The 20,114-nt window shown below is 49.3% G+C and overlaps 1 protein-coding gene across 1 annotated transcript in view; it reads right to left on the bottom strand.

Moving 5' to 3' along the window:
- The window catches only part of DDB1 (damage specific DNA binding protein 1), a 1,014,306-nt gene that overhangs the window by 702,556 nt on the left and 291,636 nt on the right, over window positions 1–20,114 (bottom strand). The window contains exon 11 of the mRNA XM_078680637.1: window positions 538–613. Within this exon, the coding sequence (XP_078536763.1) occupies window positions 538–613 (76 nt within the window). The remainder of the gene's footprint in view (window positions 1–537; window positions 614–20,114) is intronic.

Genomic DNA, 20,114 nt, shown 5'->3' with positions numbered 1-20,114 from the left:
CGTCATGGAAGTAGACAAATGAAGAGGAGGCATACTAAGGAGGGACTAACAAGCCTATTGATGAATCAGAAGCCAGCATTTAGGACAGACAATGACACAAGCCAATAGCAAACGTGGGCGGAGAGTGGGCGGGGCTTCTATGTGCTACTTGTCTACAATAAGTCTTGCAGAGTAGCGCATGAGCGCCTGCTAAGGCTCGATCTAAAAAAAGGATGTCAAATACAATCATTTGATTACATAACGAGTCCAGTTCAACCTAGAGACCTCGCCTGCATTTAACAAAATTAAATATGGATTTTACCTCAGAAAAAAAGAAACAAGTCATACTAGGGCCCCATTAAACTGGAGAGCATGTAGCGGCTTTGCCATACATTTAGTATGTAAAGATAAGCCTGTATCACTGAAAACAATTTATGTGACATACTAAGAAGGATAGTTTGTATTAAAAACAAAATAGTACTCTATTCAGTTGAAGCAAGAAGTCAAAATACAAAGCAAATCGATTTTCAATGGAACATCACGGCATAACAAACTAACCTGGTCTGTCCAACAAAAGACAAAACAAGCATATCATCTGTGTCCCGATTTGAATCTGAACGCAGAGGCCATAGACCTGGGAATGAAAACAAACACAAGATTAGCAACTAAATTAATTCAGCAAGGAGTGCCAGGGCATATATTATACAAAAGGTAGGATGGTAAGAAAAGTTAAAGCCTATGGATGGATTTGCAGCATGGGGGAAGATGGGCAGATAGAGACACACAGACACACACACAAAAAAACAGTGGTAAAATGTACTTTGTATTTTAGTATTTGAAGGAGACAGGCCAATGGTTTAAAAAAAAATATTTAAACAGACATCGGCCAATTATAGTTTAGTGGCCTACCCTGCCCCTAAATAATGCACTGCTTATGATCTCACAAGGTATATCACTCATGATATGTTAAATGACATCATTCATGACATCATGATTAGTCATTTCAACAATGTTTTTGTTTAACTATAATCAGATCAGCCAATGGTTCTGACAGTGTGCTATAGACTTTGTGAACAAGGAATAATACAACAAACATAACGGATGTCTGGACTCTTACAAGCTAGCCTGTAAGCTTTTGAAAGATACTAAATACATTGGATATTTAACAAGATGAGCACTTTTAACTGATGTCATAGTCTTTTTTACTTCTAGTCATCCGAAGGATGGATGCAGTGGGGGTAGGTCACACAGAGATCCGACCCTTTGGTCAACCTTTGCTGTAAAGAGATGAAGGCTGATACAGTAGGAGGTTAGGCGAGCATGGACGTGTAGGCGCAGGGCATGGCAACAGATCAGGCCCTGCGGCCAACCCCCACACTGTGCATGGCTAAAGGCCGTGCGAAAGTGGACGTTGACCTCATACAGAGGGCTGGGTGATTGGCAATAGGGCTAGCGCACTACCCAACCCCTACTTTAGACGTAAAGTGGACGTTGTCTGCATGACCACACCAGACCGTGCATCCAACAAAGTCTATGCACAGTGGCAATTGGCCACTTTGAGTCGGCTGGGTGCAGACCCCGAACAAACCTAGGCTCGAGTCAAACTTGTACTACATATGCTGAAGATCATGTACAGAGGAGGTTTTATGCTTACGGAAGGTTGGGTGTAGGGCTTTGCCACAGTTTAGGCACCATGTCAAACTCCTCATGAGGATTGAATGGAGGATCTGGCCAGAGGCCAAGACTGGGATGTCATGACAGATGTAATCAATGATGCCATTTAACATCTCATGATAGATGTAAGACAAGAGGGTATAAGCAGCGCAGGATGGAGGTTCACGTTATAGTTAGTTCACTAAACTGTAACAGTGGCATTAAATGAGTCTCCAGCCCCAACAGCAGAAAATAACATCACGGCCACTCACTGGGTGGACTATTTTAAAGGCATTTACACGTCGGCAGGCCCACACCGCGTACCTAAAGTAGTTGATTTCCTTTTTAAACTTGGGTCTTCTCTTATGCAGACCGTTTATTGAGGATGTTCTTCTGAACTTGAAAAAGACCAAGGATGGAAAGACCCCTGATCCTATAGGGGTCCTTCTGGATTGGTTCAGAAACATGGGTGAGCTGTGGGCTCAAATATTAATCAATGCCCAAAAGACTGTCATTAGACTTGGTCAGCTTAATTCTTGGTTAGAATCAGTAATAGCTCCTATTTTTAAAACCGAAAAGATCTTAAGAGCTACTGATGAATATGTCAAGTCAAGTCAAATAATTTATATAGCGCACTACATACCCAGAGGGTCTCAAGGCGCTTGAAGAAGGGTGGGGAATTATTTGTCGAATATCCAGGTTTTAAGTTGCTTTCTGAATGCTAGGTGGTTTTGAGTGAGGCGAAGGTGAATAGGGAGTGAGTTCCAGGTTTTAGCTGCCAGGTAGGAGAAGGATCTTCCTCCCATGGTGGTTTTGTTGATGCGAGGAACAGCAGCAAGGGCTTGGTTGGAAGAGCGTAGTTGGCGGGGGGGGGGGGGGGTGTAGAAGGAGAGTCGCGCGTTGAATATCACTTTGAAACTTAATGTTTAAAGTGGATGGGCGAATTCTCAGACTGGAAACATGGGCATGTGAAAATAATACTTTAACACCAGTGCAATACAGGTTTAGGAAAGGGCAGGACACAGCAAAAGAAGCTCTCAACTTACATCTCTTAATAAGAAAATATAACCAGGCGAAACAAGGCTCCCTTCACCTTTCTTTCATGGATTTCACCAGCGCTTTCAACTGTGTTAATGACAGCAAGCTTTGGACTATTAGGTTAGGTCTAGGCATAGAGGAATCAATAGCAACTTTTCTACGCCAGTTGTTCTCTCATGCTGCCGCCACGGTGAGGTATGGTCCACAGGGAGAATATTCTAGCTCTTTGTAGTTGAACGTCATGTCAGACAAGGCTTAAATCTTAGTTCCTTTTCTTTTTAATGTAAGTATTAACTATCGAGAAAAACATCTTGTGAAAAAGGGACAAGATATGCCCCCTAGTAGGTAATCACCTGACTCCCACTCTTCTCTAGTAGTGATGTAAAGCACCACCAGCGGTTTGCAAGAACTGGTAGATGCTTTGTTTTTTTCATGGGAGAATTGGGTTTAAGAACTATCCTAAGTAAAACTTTTACAATGATCGTGGACTGAAATCTGCCAAGACTAGCCCACAAACTATTTTGGGTAAAAGAATTGGCAAAGTAGGTCCCTGGGCATTTATGGGTATACTATTTGATGCAGACAGGAACCGGGGCTCTTCAGAGAGAAATAAGGAAACTACAATTTACTGGTTCACTTGAATCCCAATTTAGATTTTCAAACAAAGTAAGACAGAAGCCTTAGGTTGAAATGTCTTTGGAATACAAGGCAACAGCTGGTCTATGTGGTTTTGCTTTTTGAAAGATTCTCCAAGCCCTTAAAAACCAATGTCTGAAGAAAACCTAGGCTGTACCATCAAGGTGCTCCAACTGGAAATGGCACATGGAAATTGGACTAATTTATTATGAAGATTTTATTAGTTTGCATCCCCTTCTACTATGGTATTCTGTATGAAATAAACAGTGGCTACTTTATTAAGCAGGTTTTGAGAACCTGCTTATTTCTGGAGCTCTGTGGAGAAGTGTGGCTCACTGGTTAGAGGAGGCAGACCCTGAAGCAGAGGTCAGACCCGGGACCAGGGTTCAATTGCCGACGCGGCAGGGTCTTGAGCCCAAAATGTCCACGGTCTCGATAATTCTCACTTCGGTGCCTACTCAAATCACGGGTTCACACTCTGCAACTCTGGGCAATAGCTTGCTTAATCTCCACTACAGCCCCCCCACGGCGGGATGCCTGGCTTTCACCTTGGGGATGCCCAGTAGGGGTTATCTCACAGGGAAAAGCTAGGACGGGTTCCCTAAGCAAGCGCCTTGAGACCTTGCGGTGATAAGGCGCTATATAAGAACCTTTGACATGACATGACATGACAATTTAGGAAATTTGTGGTTGCGTCACTCTTTGCGTAAATGTCAGGAATGTGGATATATATGTGCCACTCGTTTTCCCCTCGTTTTTTGTGCCTTTCTGCCCTCTGTTCCACTCGTTTTTCCCTCGTTTTTTGTGCCTTTCTCCCCTTTGTTCCACTCGTTTTTTGAGCCTTTCTGCCCTCTGTTCCACTCCTTTTTCCCTCGTTTTGTGTGCCCTTCTGCCCGTTACACTCGTTTTTTATGCCCTTCTGCCCTCTGTGCCACTCGTTTTTCCCTCGTTTGTGCCCCTTTTGCCTTCTGTTCCACTCGTTTTACCCTGGATTTTTGTGCCCCTTTTTCCTCCTGTTACCTTAGTTTGTCCCTCACCGCCCACACCGCTGCATCCCCTGCGGCCCCGTCCCCCTGACTGCCCACTGCCCATTCGCTGCCCCCGCCTCCCGCCTCCTAGCTGCTCCTCCCTCCCACCTCCCCATATATGCCAGCCGCTGCACGGCCACGCTGCTGGCGCGCCTAAGGCGAGCCCATCTGCGCTTGTCCGCGCCTGGACCGCGCCCAGTGTCAGAACCCATGGCCCCCGCACCTGCCACGACGACCGCCACCACTACGACGCCAGCACTCTGCACGCTCTCAACTCTGGACGAAGCCTCACCTGCTTCAAGGCAGTCCCAAATTGCACACAAGGCCCCTTCACCTGCCGGAACTGCAGCTACACCAGCCTCAGAGCAGACGAACCACCCGCCAAGAAAGACCCCAACCGATGCATACTATTGAACACCGGCTCCGCACGCAAGTATGCCGTCGAGCTCTGGGACCTGCTCGACACAACATCCCCGGACGTCGCCTTCCTGACAGACCTGGTTTAACGACTCCTCCGCACCAGACATCGCCATAGCCATCCAAGACGGCTACAAGATCACCCACAGAGACCGCACCAACTGAGTCGGTGGAGGAATCGCCATCGTCCACAAGAACAGCATCAGGTTCTCGACTAGCACAGACGACGCGCTCAGCATCGCCGAACACATGCATTTCCAGATCCACACAGACCCTAATTCCACCCTCAGAGGCACCCTCGTCTACCGACCCCCACCCAGTTCAGCGACTCCATCGCTGACTTTATCAGCACGCATGCCCTGACCTCCACCGACTACATCCTCCTCGGAGACCTGAACTTTAACCTTGAGAACAACGACAACAACTCCACAACCCTGAACGATAACCTCGTAAACCTCGGACTGAAGCAACTCGTCACAACACCCACCCACTCCGCCGGCCACACGCTCGACCCAGTGTTCTCCTCAAGCCCGTACGTCTCCATCAGCCACACCACCGAACACCTCTGGACCGACCACCGCTGCATCCACTTCGCCCTCCAGAAATCCACCACACACCACAGCACCCAACAGATAGACCGCCACTGCTGGAGCAATCACCAAAGACCAACTACACGCAAACCTCGCTCTCAGCCCACCCACCGAACCCTCCAACACTGACGACGCTGCCCACAGCCTCAGACACTGGATCGAGGATTGCGCCAACACCTTCGCCCCGCTGAAGAAACCCCCCCCCACAGAGACACCAGCAAGAGGGCCAGCTGGTTCACCCGAGGACTCCTAGCCTCCAAGCAAGCCTGCCGCAAACTAGAGAAGAAAAGGCACAGTGAACAAACTCTGGACTGCCACGCAGCACACAAGGACGCCATCCGCAACCACCACGACCTCATCAGGGTGGCCAAGAGGACCTCCTTCAAAGACCGCCTCGACAAGAACGCACACAATAGCAAGGAGCTCTTCAACATCGTGAAGGAACTCTCCAACCCAAGCTCCAACACCAACAACATCCCGCCGTCGCATGCCCTGTGCGACTCCCTCGCCACCTTCTTCCACCGCAAGATAGCAGACATCCACGACAGCTGCAACACCCAGACAGCCCCAACAGACAGTAACACAACAGACACTCCGTAACCCAATGTACCACGACCCCCTGCTAGCATGGGCCAACGTGAGCATCGATGACCCCATCAAGACCATGCGCTCAATCCACGCAATCCACTCCGGCTCTCCGTCAGTCCCATTCCCGCACCACGTCTTCAACAGAGCAAGCAGCACCATCGCACCCCACCTACGCAACGTCATCAATCTCTCCCTCGAGACCGCGACCTTCCCAGAGATCTGGAAACACGCTGAGATCAACGCCCTACTCAAAAAACCTAAGGAAGACCCAAGAGACCTCAAGAACTTCCGGCCCAGATCTCTGCTCCCCTTCCCAGCCAAGGTCATCGAGAAAACCGTCAACAGACAGCTAACCCGATACCTCAAAGAAAACAGAATCCTGGACCCTTCCCAGTCAGGGTTCCACAGCAACCACAGAATCGAGACTGCCCTCATCGCCGCCACCAACATCGGGACCCTGCTGGACAACGGCGAGACCGCAGCACTCATCCTCCTAGACCTCTCTGCTGCCTTCGACATCGTCTGCCACCGCACGCTACGCGCAGTTTCAACACAGTCATTTCAATGGACATCACTTACTCTTTCACGAGCACAGAGCCACACCCTTAATCCCCCACTCCCTGGAGCCCGGTGGGTCTGTAGTGAGTGTGGTGACATACTCATTCTTCACTCAAGTCCTAGCTGTTAAAACAGGCCGTGTGTGTCAAGAACCTCTCCCTGAACGCCAACGACATGTGCACAATAGAGTGCACGACGGCACGATGAAAGGAGCATGCGCAACGGGGATGAAAGCAGAAGCTCCCACCTCCAGCTGCAAGCGCAGCACAAGTCTGCTCACACCTCCTCCACGTCCGCAACCCCCTCTCAATCCTACCCCGGCTCGCCAACCCACCTCTCTCCTCTCAAACACCCCGGGGTGGTGGGAGCTGCCTTCCAGACGCAGCGCTGCATTCCGGCAGAGAAGTCTGGTTTCCAGCCACATCGTGTTCTGGGAACTTTTAATAGAATTATAATTTAATTAACAGGGCAGTCATCCTTCTAGGTGAATACTGAATTACCTCGATGTGCGAATATAAGTTGCCTACGGTTGCCGGCGGTAAAGCCCGGCAGCTGGTGATATAAAAACGCCCAGATAAAAGACTGGCTAATGAGAGCATTTAAATAGACAATGGCCTCAGGTGTCCGCTTTCGCAGAGCCGCTGGACGTAACGACGTGCAGATGAACATCGCGTTCCTTTTCTAAGTCAATTCCTAAAGGCAAATACCATCCCACAGTGAAATAGACATCAGGCAAACGAAGACATTAAACGAGAATCACTACACCCGTCTCTTCTCAAAGAAAAAGTGCCGCCCCACAGTTAACAAGCGATTGCCATGACACAGGACGTACACATTTCTCTTTTAGAGCCGGATTTACTGCTGTGGTAAAAGGTTTATCATCTTTATGGGGCCATCTGTTTCGCCCCATAAAAAAAGCTAAGAAACCTACCACAGCAGTAAGTCAAGTAAGCCAGTCGGAAAAGGACAGGGCTTAAAAAGAAAGATGTACGTCACTGGGACCTCTTTTCCAATGGCTGGCCACCGTTTAGCATGAACGGTGATGCCAGCCAATGGAAAAAAGGGGCAGGGCTTAACCTGGCTAGTGAAACGTACTCAGGATCATTAAATCTCGCCAGCTCGACTACGCATGTCTGCGCAGCCATTGCAGGCCGGGACCCAAAAACGACAATTCAACTGTGAGTCTTCAGGCACGAAGCAGGCCAACACAGCCTGTCTCTGCATGTACAGCCCTCTTAGGTTAAAATGGGACTTGAACAACTGTCTCCTTACATCCAGCAGCTCTTCACAAGTGCATAACAAGTGTGGCACTTCTGTCGCACAATCGGCAGGCAATCGATGTGGCCTCCCTCTGCCAGTAGGGAATCTGCAGTGCAGATGGCAATACCTCCAGACGATTTCAGATATTGCTCCTTGATGGTTCTTGAGTAACCTACGATAAAGTATATTTAAGAAGCCAGTAGGCTATAGCTATTAAGTGAAATCTATGTGTGGCCACTGCCTGAGAAGGTAGCCTGGTCTTCAACTAGCGTAAGAAGCTGTATTTTATTTTTCAAAACTGTTGGTGACGGATCCTTTTTTAAAGCTCGGTCATCCTGGTCCTAATCAAAGATTCTTAAAGATAAGTTCTGGCAGGTGATGCGTTTCTCTGTTGCAGCTCCTGCCATAGATAGTAATTTAAAGTGCTGGGGGCTGACTTCCTGATTTTACCCCAGCAGATTATGACTGCTCCTTGCCCGACCAGGGTCTGTTTTTGAAGTCCGATTTCCAGCTGAATCTGTGCTGGTACAGTGTAGTTTGCCAGGCTGAAGAAGATTCTTTACGCTTTGCTGTCCAGTATTTTGGTATCCCTGCCCCTCAGGAGTTCGTTGCCGTATGTTATAGTTGGTAAAAGTTTGGCTTGCACTACCTGAAGTAGGGAGGACAGCGTTAGACCCGTAAATTTCGATTTAAGAAAATGTTTGCATCAATGCCAACCTTTTCCTTTTGATTGCCTCCTTCTAACGCACAAATTGGCCCACAGGTAAGCATAAAAATACTTTTCTGTAGTAAATTACTTGTATGAACACAGTTCAAAATAGCAGTGTAACGTGTACTGGTTTTGGTTCCAGTTTTAAGAAAGCAGTTTGCAACACATTGCAGGTATAGTACATTCAATTGAATGGGCTTTGTAAGTAAAATGCATCTAATTACTTTTCACATGACTTTTGCTAACACAGGACTAGATCCTAGAATCAGCCCTGGGACATTTCCTGAAAACAGGTGAGTAAATGCGTTTTGGTTAAAGGTACGATTTTTAAAGAATATTATTGCTCGCATTTCAAAAGTTGACACTTAGAAACGTTTTCACATAGTATCACCAATGTTACCCTATGGGAGGAAATACACTTAGCAGGTAAGTTAGTTTATCGTTACTTTTTCTTACTCAGTGCTGGATCCTGGATTCAGCACTGGGACATTTCCTGAAAACAGTTGAGAAAATGCGTTTTAGTTATTCGGCTGATTTTTAAGGAATATTTTTAGTTTTCAAAAGTCGACACTTAGAAACTTTTTTGGAAGAAAAAGTGTCAATATTATCCTATGAGGATAAATGAGTTATCGGTTTCAAGGCAAGTAATCGGTCTTTTGAGTTAGGGTCCTGGGGTTACACTCAGGGGTCTCCCAGGGTCAGTGATGCATGGTTGCACCCTCAGCAGCACTCGGGCGGCTGGGTGCAGAGTTTGGAGGCCCAATGTTATCCTATGAGGGATAGAGGGACTCCGGTTGGTGGCGGCTGGCAAGCAGGCCACAGGGTTGTGGGAGCAAAGCTCCTAGGGTTAAGCTCAGGGCAAGTTGGGGACCAAGTTAGCACCAAAGGGGCCCCCTCAGTGGTGCTAGGGCAGCCGGTTGCAGGGTGCTGTTTTGAGGTAGGGTGCCCTGTTGATTTCAATGGAGATTCTCTGGGACAAAGAAACACTGCAGGCTCGGGGACGAGGATCTTTCGGGAGTGACCACCACTTCGAGGGGTAAGTTGGGATGTAGAGAGGTGGTTAGGCACCGTTGGGTTGGGCACACAAGGGTGTGGGGCATCGGGTGCAGGGGTGCCTTCTGATGTCGGATTTTCTTACCCTCTCTGGTCGCAGTAGTGGGGGGTCCTCTGGGTTGAGGCAGCGTATGGAGGCTTGAGGCAGGTCTGGGGTCGCCGCATCTCAGGTCTGGATCGCCGGCGGGACCTCCTTGTGGTGTTTATTCACTCAAACATGGGCCTGGCTCGGCGGGTGTGCTGGATTTGAGGTTCCTGGCTGGCACCAGAAGCTGCAGTTTAAACACGTCCAGTGTTCACAGGAGAAACAGCTTGGAAAGTGAATGCAGGCAGGTCCTCCGGGGTTTTTGAGGTTGCTGGCCGCTGGACACGCCGGGGTTTCACAAGAGGTGGTTCGAGGGGAGACAGGCCTGTAGGGCTGGGGCCAAGTCAGTGGGCGTCGTACTCTTGTTAGCTCTGCACTACTTATCGTCCTACTTTTCTGGTCATTGCTGGATTTGAGAAGGGAAGGATCAAGGGTGCCCCTAATTACTAAATTTAGGAGCGTTACAGGTAGGTAAAGGCCAGGGACTAATGGGTCCCTTCCCTGGGGTGGGTACACCCCCTATTCTGCCACTCTCCAGTGGGAGGGGGGCAGGAGCCTGTCCCTGGTTGGCTGGCTCCCCCATCCTCAAAATGGCGGTACTCTAGGTTGTGCTTCACCTCGCCTCCCCCACCTTAGGGGTGGAATTGGCAGAGGTGGGCACACCTACCTCTCTTCCGCATTTTGTTTTTCCCGCCGGGTCTCCCGCCCAAAGTGGGGGGGTAGAACCAGTGGGGATCAGTTCCTGAGTACAGCAAGTGTTCTGGAGCTGCTCACATAGGCGGTATGTCTTTGAAGCTTCTCCTTCGTGAACCCTGCCCATCCTGGGGGAGGAGACTAGGCACCTCGTCCCAGGATGTGCAATGCTTCAGGCCCCCGAGAGCAGCAAGCTCTCAACCCAGGGGTCCAGAAACATGTCTGATGGGGGCAGCCACTCAGTGAGGTCACTGGGAGTTGGTCGAGTTTCAGGGGGGATCTCTAAAATGCCCTCTGTCGTGCATTTTGCACTAAATCCCACACTGGCATCAGTGTGGGTTTAATGTGCCGAGAAGTTTGGTACCAAACTTCTCAGTCTTCAGTTTAGCCATTATGGTGCTGTGGAGTTCATAATAACAAACTCCCAGCGCCATATACTCTTAACGGCAGCACTGCACTTACAGTGCCCAGGAAAGGACCTGTGTACTGTAGGGGTACAGGGCACATGCACCGGTACCCCCACCACTGGCATAGGACACCCAGCTAGAGGGGTGACTGATGTGTCAGGGCAGTGTTTTGTGGGCATGGCACACAGGGATGTGTGCCATGTCGATTCTTCGTTTTGTTCTGCACCAAGACACTCAGCCTGCAAAGGCTGTGTGTGTGTGTGTGTGTCAGGGCACAGGGCCTCTAAGGGTGGCACAATAAGTGCTGCAGCCCTTAGGGGCCTCCTCTGGTCACAGTGCCCTGGGTACCTATGGTACCATTTACCAGGGGGTGACATGTGGCCAGAGATGCCAATTGGGTTTAGGCTTCAATGCAGGTTTAGGGAAGGAACATTGGCCCTGGGTACCTGATTGGCAAGAGCCCAGGGCACACTCAGTCAAAGCACATCAGCAATTCAGCAAAAAGGATAAGTTACTTACTTGTAATCCTAGTTCTCTTCCAGGGGTATCCTCATCAAAGTCAAACACTGAATATTCCCACTCATGTGCGGGGACCCCGGAAATAATATAAAATTATATATGTAAATCACATATATAGCTGCACATATATGTATGCACATATATCATTTTTTCTCAAACCAATGCAGCCCCAAAATAGAGGCTAAACAATGTAAATACTCATACATACACTGTAATTAGCAAGGAAACAAAAAACACATTAGGTCAAATAGCACTTTAACTTTGTGTTTTAATGAGCAATAATACTCATAAATCCTGGAAAACTGCTAATAGACATTGTTAGCCCCAGGCTGCATTGAACAGCAATAGCATAGACAATGAAACAATTTCAACAAAAACTGTCACCGTGCCTTTAAGGCAGCCATGACCCCTGGCTTCCCATCATGCCTCAGGGGTGACAGTTAGGTCAGTTGTTCTTTGCATAACCCTGAAGTCAGGGCTCAACCATAAGCCATAGAAAACAGACAAATCTCATTTACCTGGGGAGGCGGATGGGTGTTCTTATGACTTTGATGTGGATACCCCTGGAAGAGAACTAGTATTACCGTAATGTCTGGTAAATATATGGACGGACTTCCAGGTCGCCGCCTTACAGATCTCAGACATGGGTACATTATGGAGAAAAGCTGCTCTACCCCTGGTGGAATGTGCCTTGGGAGAAAACCCCAGGGTTTTCTGAGCCAATTGATAGGAAAGCTTGATACACAAAACTATCCATGTTGAAATAGAACGTTTCGAGGCTGCATAACCTGTCCTGATCGAACCATAGTTGACAAATAGTTGATCAGACTTAAAACTCTTTTCAGGTCCAAAGAATGCAAATCCCTCTCAGCTGGAGTAGAGGGATTAGGGAAGAAGGTGGGCAGAGATATGGCCTGGTTTACATGAAAATCTGACACCACCTTGGGTAGAAAAGACAGATGTGTCCTGAGTACTATATTCAAGTGGAACATTGTATAAGGTTCCTTGGAGCAGAGAGCCTGAATTTCGCTCACCCTACGAGCTGACGTGATTGCTACCAAAAAAGCAGCTTTCCAGGAAATATGCTGCAAAGTAGCTTTATGAATGGGTTCGAAAGGAGGACCCACTCATTTTGGCAGAACCAGGTTCAGCTCCCAGGGTAGGGAAGGAGGACTAACTGGAGGGTACACTTTTTTCAACCCTTGCAGAAAGTCTTTTACAGCTGGCAGTTGGAAAAAAGAAGGTTGTGCAGGTGCACGTCTATACGCTGTTATAGCCGCTAAATGTACCTTAATAGCCGCTAAATGTACCTTAATAGAATTGAACTTTAAACCTGCTTTCGCCAGATATAACAAATAAGGAAGAACGACTTCTTCCTGACCCTTAATAGGATGATGACCATTTTGCATGCACAACAGATAGAAGCGCTTCCATTTACAGGCATAAGAATGTCTCGTGGAAGGCAGTCTCGCTTCCTTCAGGATGGACATGCAGTCCTGTGGCAATCCTAGATGGCCGTATTGTATGACCTCAGGAGCCATGCTGTCAAGCTCAGTGACGGAAGGTTGGGATGATGAATCCTCCCGTTCATTTTGGATAACAGGTCCGGCCTGCATGGCAGCCTCTTGTGAGGAGCCACTGACAGATGAAGCAGGTCCGTGTACCACCATTGTCTCGGCCAGTCGGGAGCAATGAGGATCATCGAGTGTGTCAGCTTCCTCACCACCTTCGAGATCAGCGGAAGGGGTGGGAAGGCGTACACAAATTCCCCTGACCAGTTATCAAAAGGGCATTCCCCTCTTGTTCCTGGACGGTAAAACCTTGAGGCGAAGTCTCGGCATTTGGTGTTTTCGTCGTCCGCGAACAGATCTAAGGTGGGACGACCCCAAGACTGATAGATGCCTTCAAGCACCTCGTCGTTTAGAACCCAGTCCTCTCTGTCTTCGAAATGACGACTCGGCGCGTCCGCCCTCACATTCTGTTCTCCTGGGAGGTGGACCACCGTGGCTGACAATTTGCGAGCCAGAAGCCAATGCCAGATGCGCTGGGCTTCCAGTGACAGAATTCGTGAGCGCGTTCTCCCCTGCTTGTTTAAGTAGTACATCGTGGTGGTGTTGTTCGTTTGTACTAATAGTGATATTTCCCGAAGCGAGGGAAGGAACGCCTTGAGAGCCAGGTGAACTGCTCTCAACTCCAGCATGTTGATGTGATATGTACATTCCTTGGGAGACCACAAACCTTGCACTTGGAGGTGCCCCATGTGTGCCCCCCAGCCTTGTAGAGAAGCATCGGTGATCAAGGTCTGTGCAGGAGGAGGTTGATGGAACAGAATCTCCACCTGCATGTTCTGCTTCTTTATCCACCATGGAATGGAAGCTCGAGCGGTTTCTGAAAGAGTAATCCGATCGTCCCAGCGAGCTGACTGTTGGTCCCACTTGTCCTCCAGATCCTGCTGAAGAGGACGCATCCGAAGCCTGGCATTCGGGACTAGAAAGATGCATGAAGCCATCAAACCTAGCAGGGAGGCAATCTTTCGCACTTTCTGAACCTTGTGGCGGAGTACCAGCTGACACTTTTGAGTTATAGCACACCGTCTCTCCTCCGAAGGAAACACTTTTCCTACCTCGGAGTCTAGAAGAGCTCCTAGAAAGTAAATCTTCTGGGTGGGTTGCGAGACTGATTTGCTGAAGTTGACATGCAACCCCAACCGGTGACAGAGCTGGATGCAGGTTTGGAAATGATTCCTTACAGCGTCTGGGGAAGGACCTTTCAGTAGCCAATCGTCCAGATACGGGTACACGAAGACTCCCCTGCGGCGTAGAGCGGCCGCTACTACTGCAACACACTTCGTGAATACCCGGGGAGCTGACTTCAACCCGAAGGGGAGGACCTTGAATTGGTAGTGAGAGGTCCCCACCTGGAACCGCAGGAACCTTCTGTGTTTATGGTGCACCGGGACATGGAAGTAGGCATCTTGGAGGTCCATCGAACACATCCAATCTCCCCACCTGAGATTCAGATATATTTGGTGAAGTGCCAACATGCGGAACTTTTCCTTTCTGATATGCAGGTTTAGCGTTCTTAAGTCCAGAATGGGCCTGAATTCTGCTTTCGGTCCTTTTTTCTGACCAAGAATTATCGGGACTACACTCCTTTCCCCCTTGGAGCGAGTGGAACCCTCTCGATGGCTGATTTTTCGAGAAGTTTCCCTACTTCCTTTTTCAAAAGGATGAGTTGATGATGCAAGGTTGGCCTTGGAGGAACGGGTGGAGGCAGGCGTTTGAAACGAAGACAGTATCCATTCTGAAGTGTAGTCAACACCCATTGGTCTTGAGTAATGTTTTCCCACTCTGACATATGATGCGCAATGCTTCCCCCCCCACTGGAGTGGTCAACGGCGCTGGGTGAAGGAAGGACTCATTGCTTTGGGCGGGACTTGTTGGTACTGTTGCCCTGGCGTTGATTTCCACCTCCTCTGGAATTACGCTTGCCTCTGAATTGGGACTTCTGTTGCCCTTGTTGGTCCTGACCCTGATGCCAGTGAGGGGCTTGAACCCTCTGTTTGGAAGAGCCCTTGTTGTAGGAGCGGAACTTCCTCCGAAAGTCTTTTTTTCAAGCCCTACAGCCTTAAGAGTGTCCAACTCTGACTTCATGCGTTGAATTTCTTCGTCAGCACTTGCCCCAAACAGTGATGTTCCCGAAAAGTGCAGGTTCAAGATTCTAGCCTGAGCCTCAGGTTTTAAGGCTGTCAGGCGCAACCATGAAGACCTCCTCGCCGTTATTCCGTGCGCATAGCCATGCGCTGCAAGGGTAGCTCCATCCGCCGCAGCGCCTATGATCTGATTGGAGACCTGGCAGCCCTCCAAAAGAATCTCCTCAAAATCTTTGCGGTCCTCTTGAGGAAGTTTCTCAGTAAATCTTTGGAGAGAATCCCACAGGGATCTATCATACCTCCGCAGAAGGGCTTCCGCATTAGAGACTTTGAGAAAAGAGGCTGAGGTGTTGCAGACTCTTCTTCCCCACAAATCTTGCAATTTGCTTCCCTTATCCGGAGGCACTGTGAATGAGGAAGCTACAGCACTGGATTTCTTCGCCCCCGCAATGATCACTGAGTCTGGTGGTGGGTCAGACCTGAGGAAAAGTGGATCCTCTTCTGGCGAGCGATACTTTTTAAGAATCTTTGCTGGGGCTGACTTTATAGTCGCTGGAGTAAGGAAGACCTAATTCACGGAATCTATAATTCCAGGTACCAACAGCAGCATAGGCTTGGGTGCCGATCTGTGATGCAAGGTCTCAAAGATCACAGAAGTCTTGACCTGTGGAGTAGTCATGGGCACTCAGTTTCAAAGCACCCCTTCCTAAAATGTGAACATTTCATCTATAGGGGATATTCTGGATGGAGGGCTGTCTGTCAGAGTCGGAGAATAATCCCTATGAGAACAGGTCAGAGATGAAGAAGTAGTTGGAGATCTGCGAGCCCGTCTCCTGCTCCTAGACCTCGATCTTCGCCTACTGGAGTGCACTCGGGAGCGCGATCGCTCTCTGGGTCGGGAGACTTGCTTGACCCGATGAGCTTGCCACCTGGCTGCTGTTTCCTTGACTGGAGCCCAGTGATGCAGAAGCCTACACGGAGATAGCCGTTTGCCCCTGGTGCGAACGTGCAGGAGAATGCCTGGACCTCTCATTATCCGAGACCACATCTGAAGATCTTCCACGGTGAGAAGACCGGGAGCCGAAGAGAATGACGACAGGCTCACCGGAGACCCACCACTGGGAGGGTGCCTGGAAGTAGACCATGTGCGACTCCTAGAAGCACACTCGTCTGATACTCTCTTCCTCTTAGTCGGAGGGCTCATATGCACTGGAGAATGTTCCACCTCCGCAGCTGAAGCTGATCAAAAGACCTCTGCTGTGGTGCTAAGGCATGAGACTGATCCGAGGATTGACTAACTCTCTCCTGAGTAGTCTGCCCCGAAGGCGACCTCCCCTGGGGTCTGGAAGGAGAGACTTGCCTCGAAGAGATGTTTTGAAGTCGACCCACGCAACGGGGATCTTCTCGATGTCGACCGTTGATGTTGTGAAGGCGACGGAGACCTTCTCGACATTGATCGCCGGTGACTGGGCGACAGCGGAGGATGCCTCGACGTCGAATGTCGCTGGGCGAACGCCGACGGAGGGTGCCTCGATGTCGAACGCCGATGACTGGGCGTCGACGGAGGAAGCCGCGATGTCGAAGATTGGTCCTGATGCTTCGACGCCAGCTGGCACGACGTCAAACTCCTATGCTCCAACGGAGACTTCTCCCTCGACGCTGCACGCCCCGTAGACTGCAGCGGAGGTACCTTGCTTCTCATCGAAGGAAGTATCCTCGTCTTCGCCGTCGACGGCCTCTTCGACGCCGATCCCGACGCCGAGGAGAACAAGTCAGTACTTCTCTCGACGTCGAACGCGTCCTGTGCCTCTTCTGCCTCTTAGGAGACCTGCCTCTCTGAGAGACCATAAATTTGAATTCCCTCCCAATCTTTGAGAGTTCTCCTTGATAAAGACTTGCAGTGTTCACAAGAACTTGCAGAGAGTCAGGGAGGCAGAGGATACACACAGGATGTGTGTCAGTCTTGGCCTTCTTCCCACAGGAAGGGCAGTTGTCAAAAGAGAAGGCATTTTGACAGAAAAATTCCTTTTTTAAGACTTAAAAAAGGCAGCACTAACACTATGCCCAAAAGACGTCGAGTGAAAGTAAAAATTGTAGAAAATCTCAAGTATTTTTTGACAGAAAGTCAAAAAGAAAGGGAGCTGTTGAACCAGGGTCCTGACTGAAGGAGTCGGAAAGAACAACTGACCTAACTGTCACCCCTGATGCATGATGGGAAGCCAGGGGTAATGGCTGCCTTAAAGGCACGGTGCCAGTTTTTGTTGAAAATGGTTTCATTTTCTATGCTATTGCTGTTCAATGCAGCCTGTGGCTAACAATGTCTATTTATTAGCATTTTTCAGGATTTATGAGTATTTTTGCTCATTAAAACACAAAGTTCAAGTGCTATTTGACCTAATGTGTTTTTTGTTTCCTTGCTAATTACAGTGTATGTATGAGTATTTACATTGTTTAGCCTCTATTTTGGGGCTGCATTGGTGTGAGAAAAAAGGATATATGTGCATACATATATGTGGAGCTATTTATATGTGATTTACATATATAATTTTATCTTATTTTCGGGGTCCCCGCATGTGAGCTGGAATATTCAGTGCTTATGACTTTAATGAGGATCCCCTGGAAGAGAAGTGGGGGCATACCATGCAAGAAAGAGGGCACTTTCTCAACCTCTTATACAGCTTGTTGGTGTTAGTCTTGAGGTGTAATCCTGCACCCAACTTCACCTGCAACCATGTGGAGAGTTATTAGGAAGTCTGGATGGGGAGAGGGGGGGGGGGCGAAATCAGCCAGTGGGACAGATTACTCCAGAGCCTGCCCCAATCTATGTGGTAAAAGGCTGCCCTGAAATCAATAAAAAAAAAAAAAAAAAAAAAAGGTGAAGGGTCTGTTTGGAGCCCTTTGACAAGTCAATAAGTGACATTCCAGATGTTTTAGAGAACCTGGTTTTATTGAGTGGTATGATTGTATTCTCAGATGCCAAGGATGAAAGTCCATTAGTAACGTTCCTGCAAAATATTATGCCTCTTTGTTTCCGGCCCAGTGAACACACGGTTTGGCAGTTCCCATGAGGCACAGGTTCAAGACTGATTTGCATATAGCTGTGTCTGAACTGGAGTGGCAAAGTGAGCTAAAGAATGATGATGGATTCAACCCAATCTGTAACTGGGGGTGAGTGTCTGAAAAGTTTCAGCAATCCGTCCATTATCTCCTTGTGTTCGTTTTGTTCGTCCTAAGTTGGCAGGGAGGCCCAGACGTGGGTCAATCAATCATGTGTTTGTTAAGCACTACTACTCACCCGTGAGAAACTCAAGGAGCTGGGGGAGGGGGGGTTCACAGGTTCCAGATCATCAAGGAGGGGGTCTGTCGAAGAGCCAGGTTTTGAGGTTGCTTGTGGAGATGGGGAGAGATGTCTGTCTGAGGTGGAGAGGAAGGGCGATCCAGGCTCTGGCCACGAGGAAGGAGAAGCAGCGGTGGCCTGATCTGATCTTACTGGTGCGGGGGACCACGGCGTACGAGAGCTTGGCTGATCATAGCGTCCTTTGGGGTGCGTGGAATTTGAGTCGGCTGCTCAGGTATGCTTGTCCGGTGTCGTGGAGGGCCTTATGAGCGTGGGTGAGCATCTTGAAGGTGACTAGCTTCGATGGGGAGCCAGTGGAGTGTGCGCAGATGCTGGGAGATGTGGCAGTGTCTTGGCAGGTTGAGGTACAGTCTTGCAGCGGCGTTCTGGATGTTCTGTAGCTTGCGTGTGAGGTTTTTGTTTATTCCGGCGTAGAGTGCGTTGCCGTAGTCGAGTCTGCTGGTGACTAGGTGAAGGTCTTTCTGTGTTCGAGGGGGATACATCTGAAGGTCTTGCGTAGGAGGCGGAGGGTTTAGAAGCAGGACGACGAGACGGCGTTGATCTGGCAGCCCAGTTTGAGTTCTGAGTCCAGGATGTTTCCCAGGTTGCGTGCGTGGTCTATGGGGGTGGGCTGACTTCTGAGGGCAGGGGGCCACCAGGTGTCGTTCCAGGCATCTGGTTGTGGGCCCATAATGAGTACTTCTGTTTTGTTGGTGTTTAGTTGAAGGCCCTTGTTTTTCATCCATTTGGCGACTGCTTCCATGCCTTTTCGAAAATTGTGTCTGGCGGTGTTGGGTTCTTTGGAGAGGATGAGTTGGGTGTCGTCTGTGTATGACACAATTTTAAGTCCGTAGGTTCTGACGAGGGGGGCGAGCTGAGCCATGTAGACGTTGAAGAGCGTAGGGCTAAGGGATGACCCCTGGGGGACTCCGCAGGTGGTTGGTGTAGGGTCCGAGAGGAAAGGGGGGAGTCTGACCCACTGGGTTCTGCCAGAGAGGAAGGAGCAGATCCAGTCGAGGGCCTTGCCTTGAATCCTTGCGTCATGGAGTCTGCGTATTAGGGTGCGGTGAGAGACTGTCGAATGTCGCTGAGAGGTCAAGGAGGATGAGGGATGCTGTTTCTCCTTTGTCCAGTAGGGTGCAGATGTTGTCTGTTGCGGCGAGAAGGGAGGTTTCCTTGCTGTGTTTTTTTCTGAAGTCGGATTGGGAGGAGTCGAGGATGTTGTGCTCTTCAATGAATGTAGTGAGTTGGCTGTTGATGGCTTTCTCGAGGACTCTCGCTGGGAAGGGGAGCAGGGAGATGGGTTTCTTGAGGAGGGGGTTGATCAAAGGCGTGTTTCCAGTCGTCGGGGAATGATGCGGTTGATGGTGTGGCAGAGCATGGGTGCGATTGTGTCGGCGGCTCTGATGAAAATGTGGTGAGGGCTCGGGTCCCTTGTTCACTTTGCCACTGGATTCAAGCTAGCCTGGCTGATGAACGGTATTACCCAGAAATCGGTCCGAGGATGCTTGTTTCCGGTCCAGTGAAGACATGACTTGGCAGTTCAGGCTGGACTGTTCCTATGTGGCACAGGGTCAAGACTGATTTGCATATAGCTGTGTCTGAAAAGTGGTGGCAAAATGAGCTAAAGAATGATGGATTTAACCCAGATCTGAGACTGGGGGTAAGTGTCTGAAAAGTTTTAGCACTCCATCCATCTTCTCCTTGTGTTTGCTTTGTTCACCCTAAGTTGGCAGGGTATGCCCAGACGTGGGCCCCTTGCCCACTTTGCCACTGGATTCAAGCTAGCCTGGCTGATGAAGGCTGTTACCCAGAAACCAGTCCCAGGAAGCTTGTTTTCAGCCCAGTGAAGACATGGCTTGGCAGTTCGGCTGGACTGTTCGCATGAGGCACAGGGTTTGCATAGAGCTAT

Source organism: Lissotriton helveticus, chromosome 3_1, assembly GCF_964261635.1.
Source record: "Lissotriton helveticus chromosome 3_1, aLisHel1.1, whole genome shotgun sequence".
In the NCBI taxonomy this organism is placed as follows: domain Eukaryota; kingdom Metazoa; phylum Chordata; class Amphibia; order Caudata; family Salamandridae; genus Lissotriton; species Lissotriton helveticus.
The sequence above is the reverse complement of the archived record's forward strand: the minus strand, read 5'-3'. Positions and strand labels throughout refer to the sequence as shown.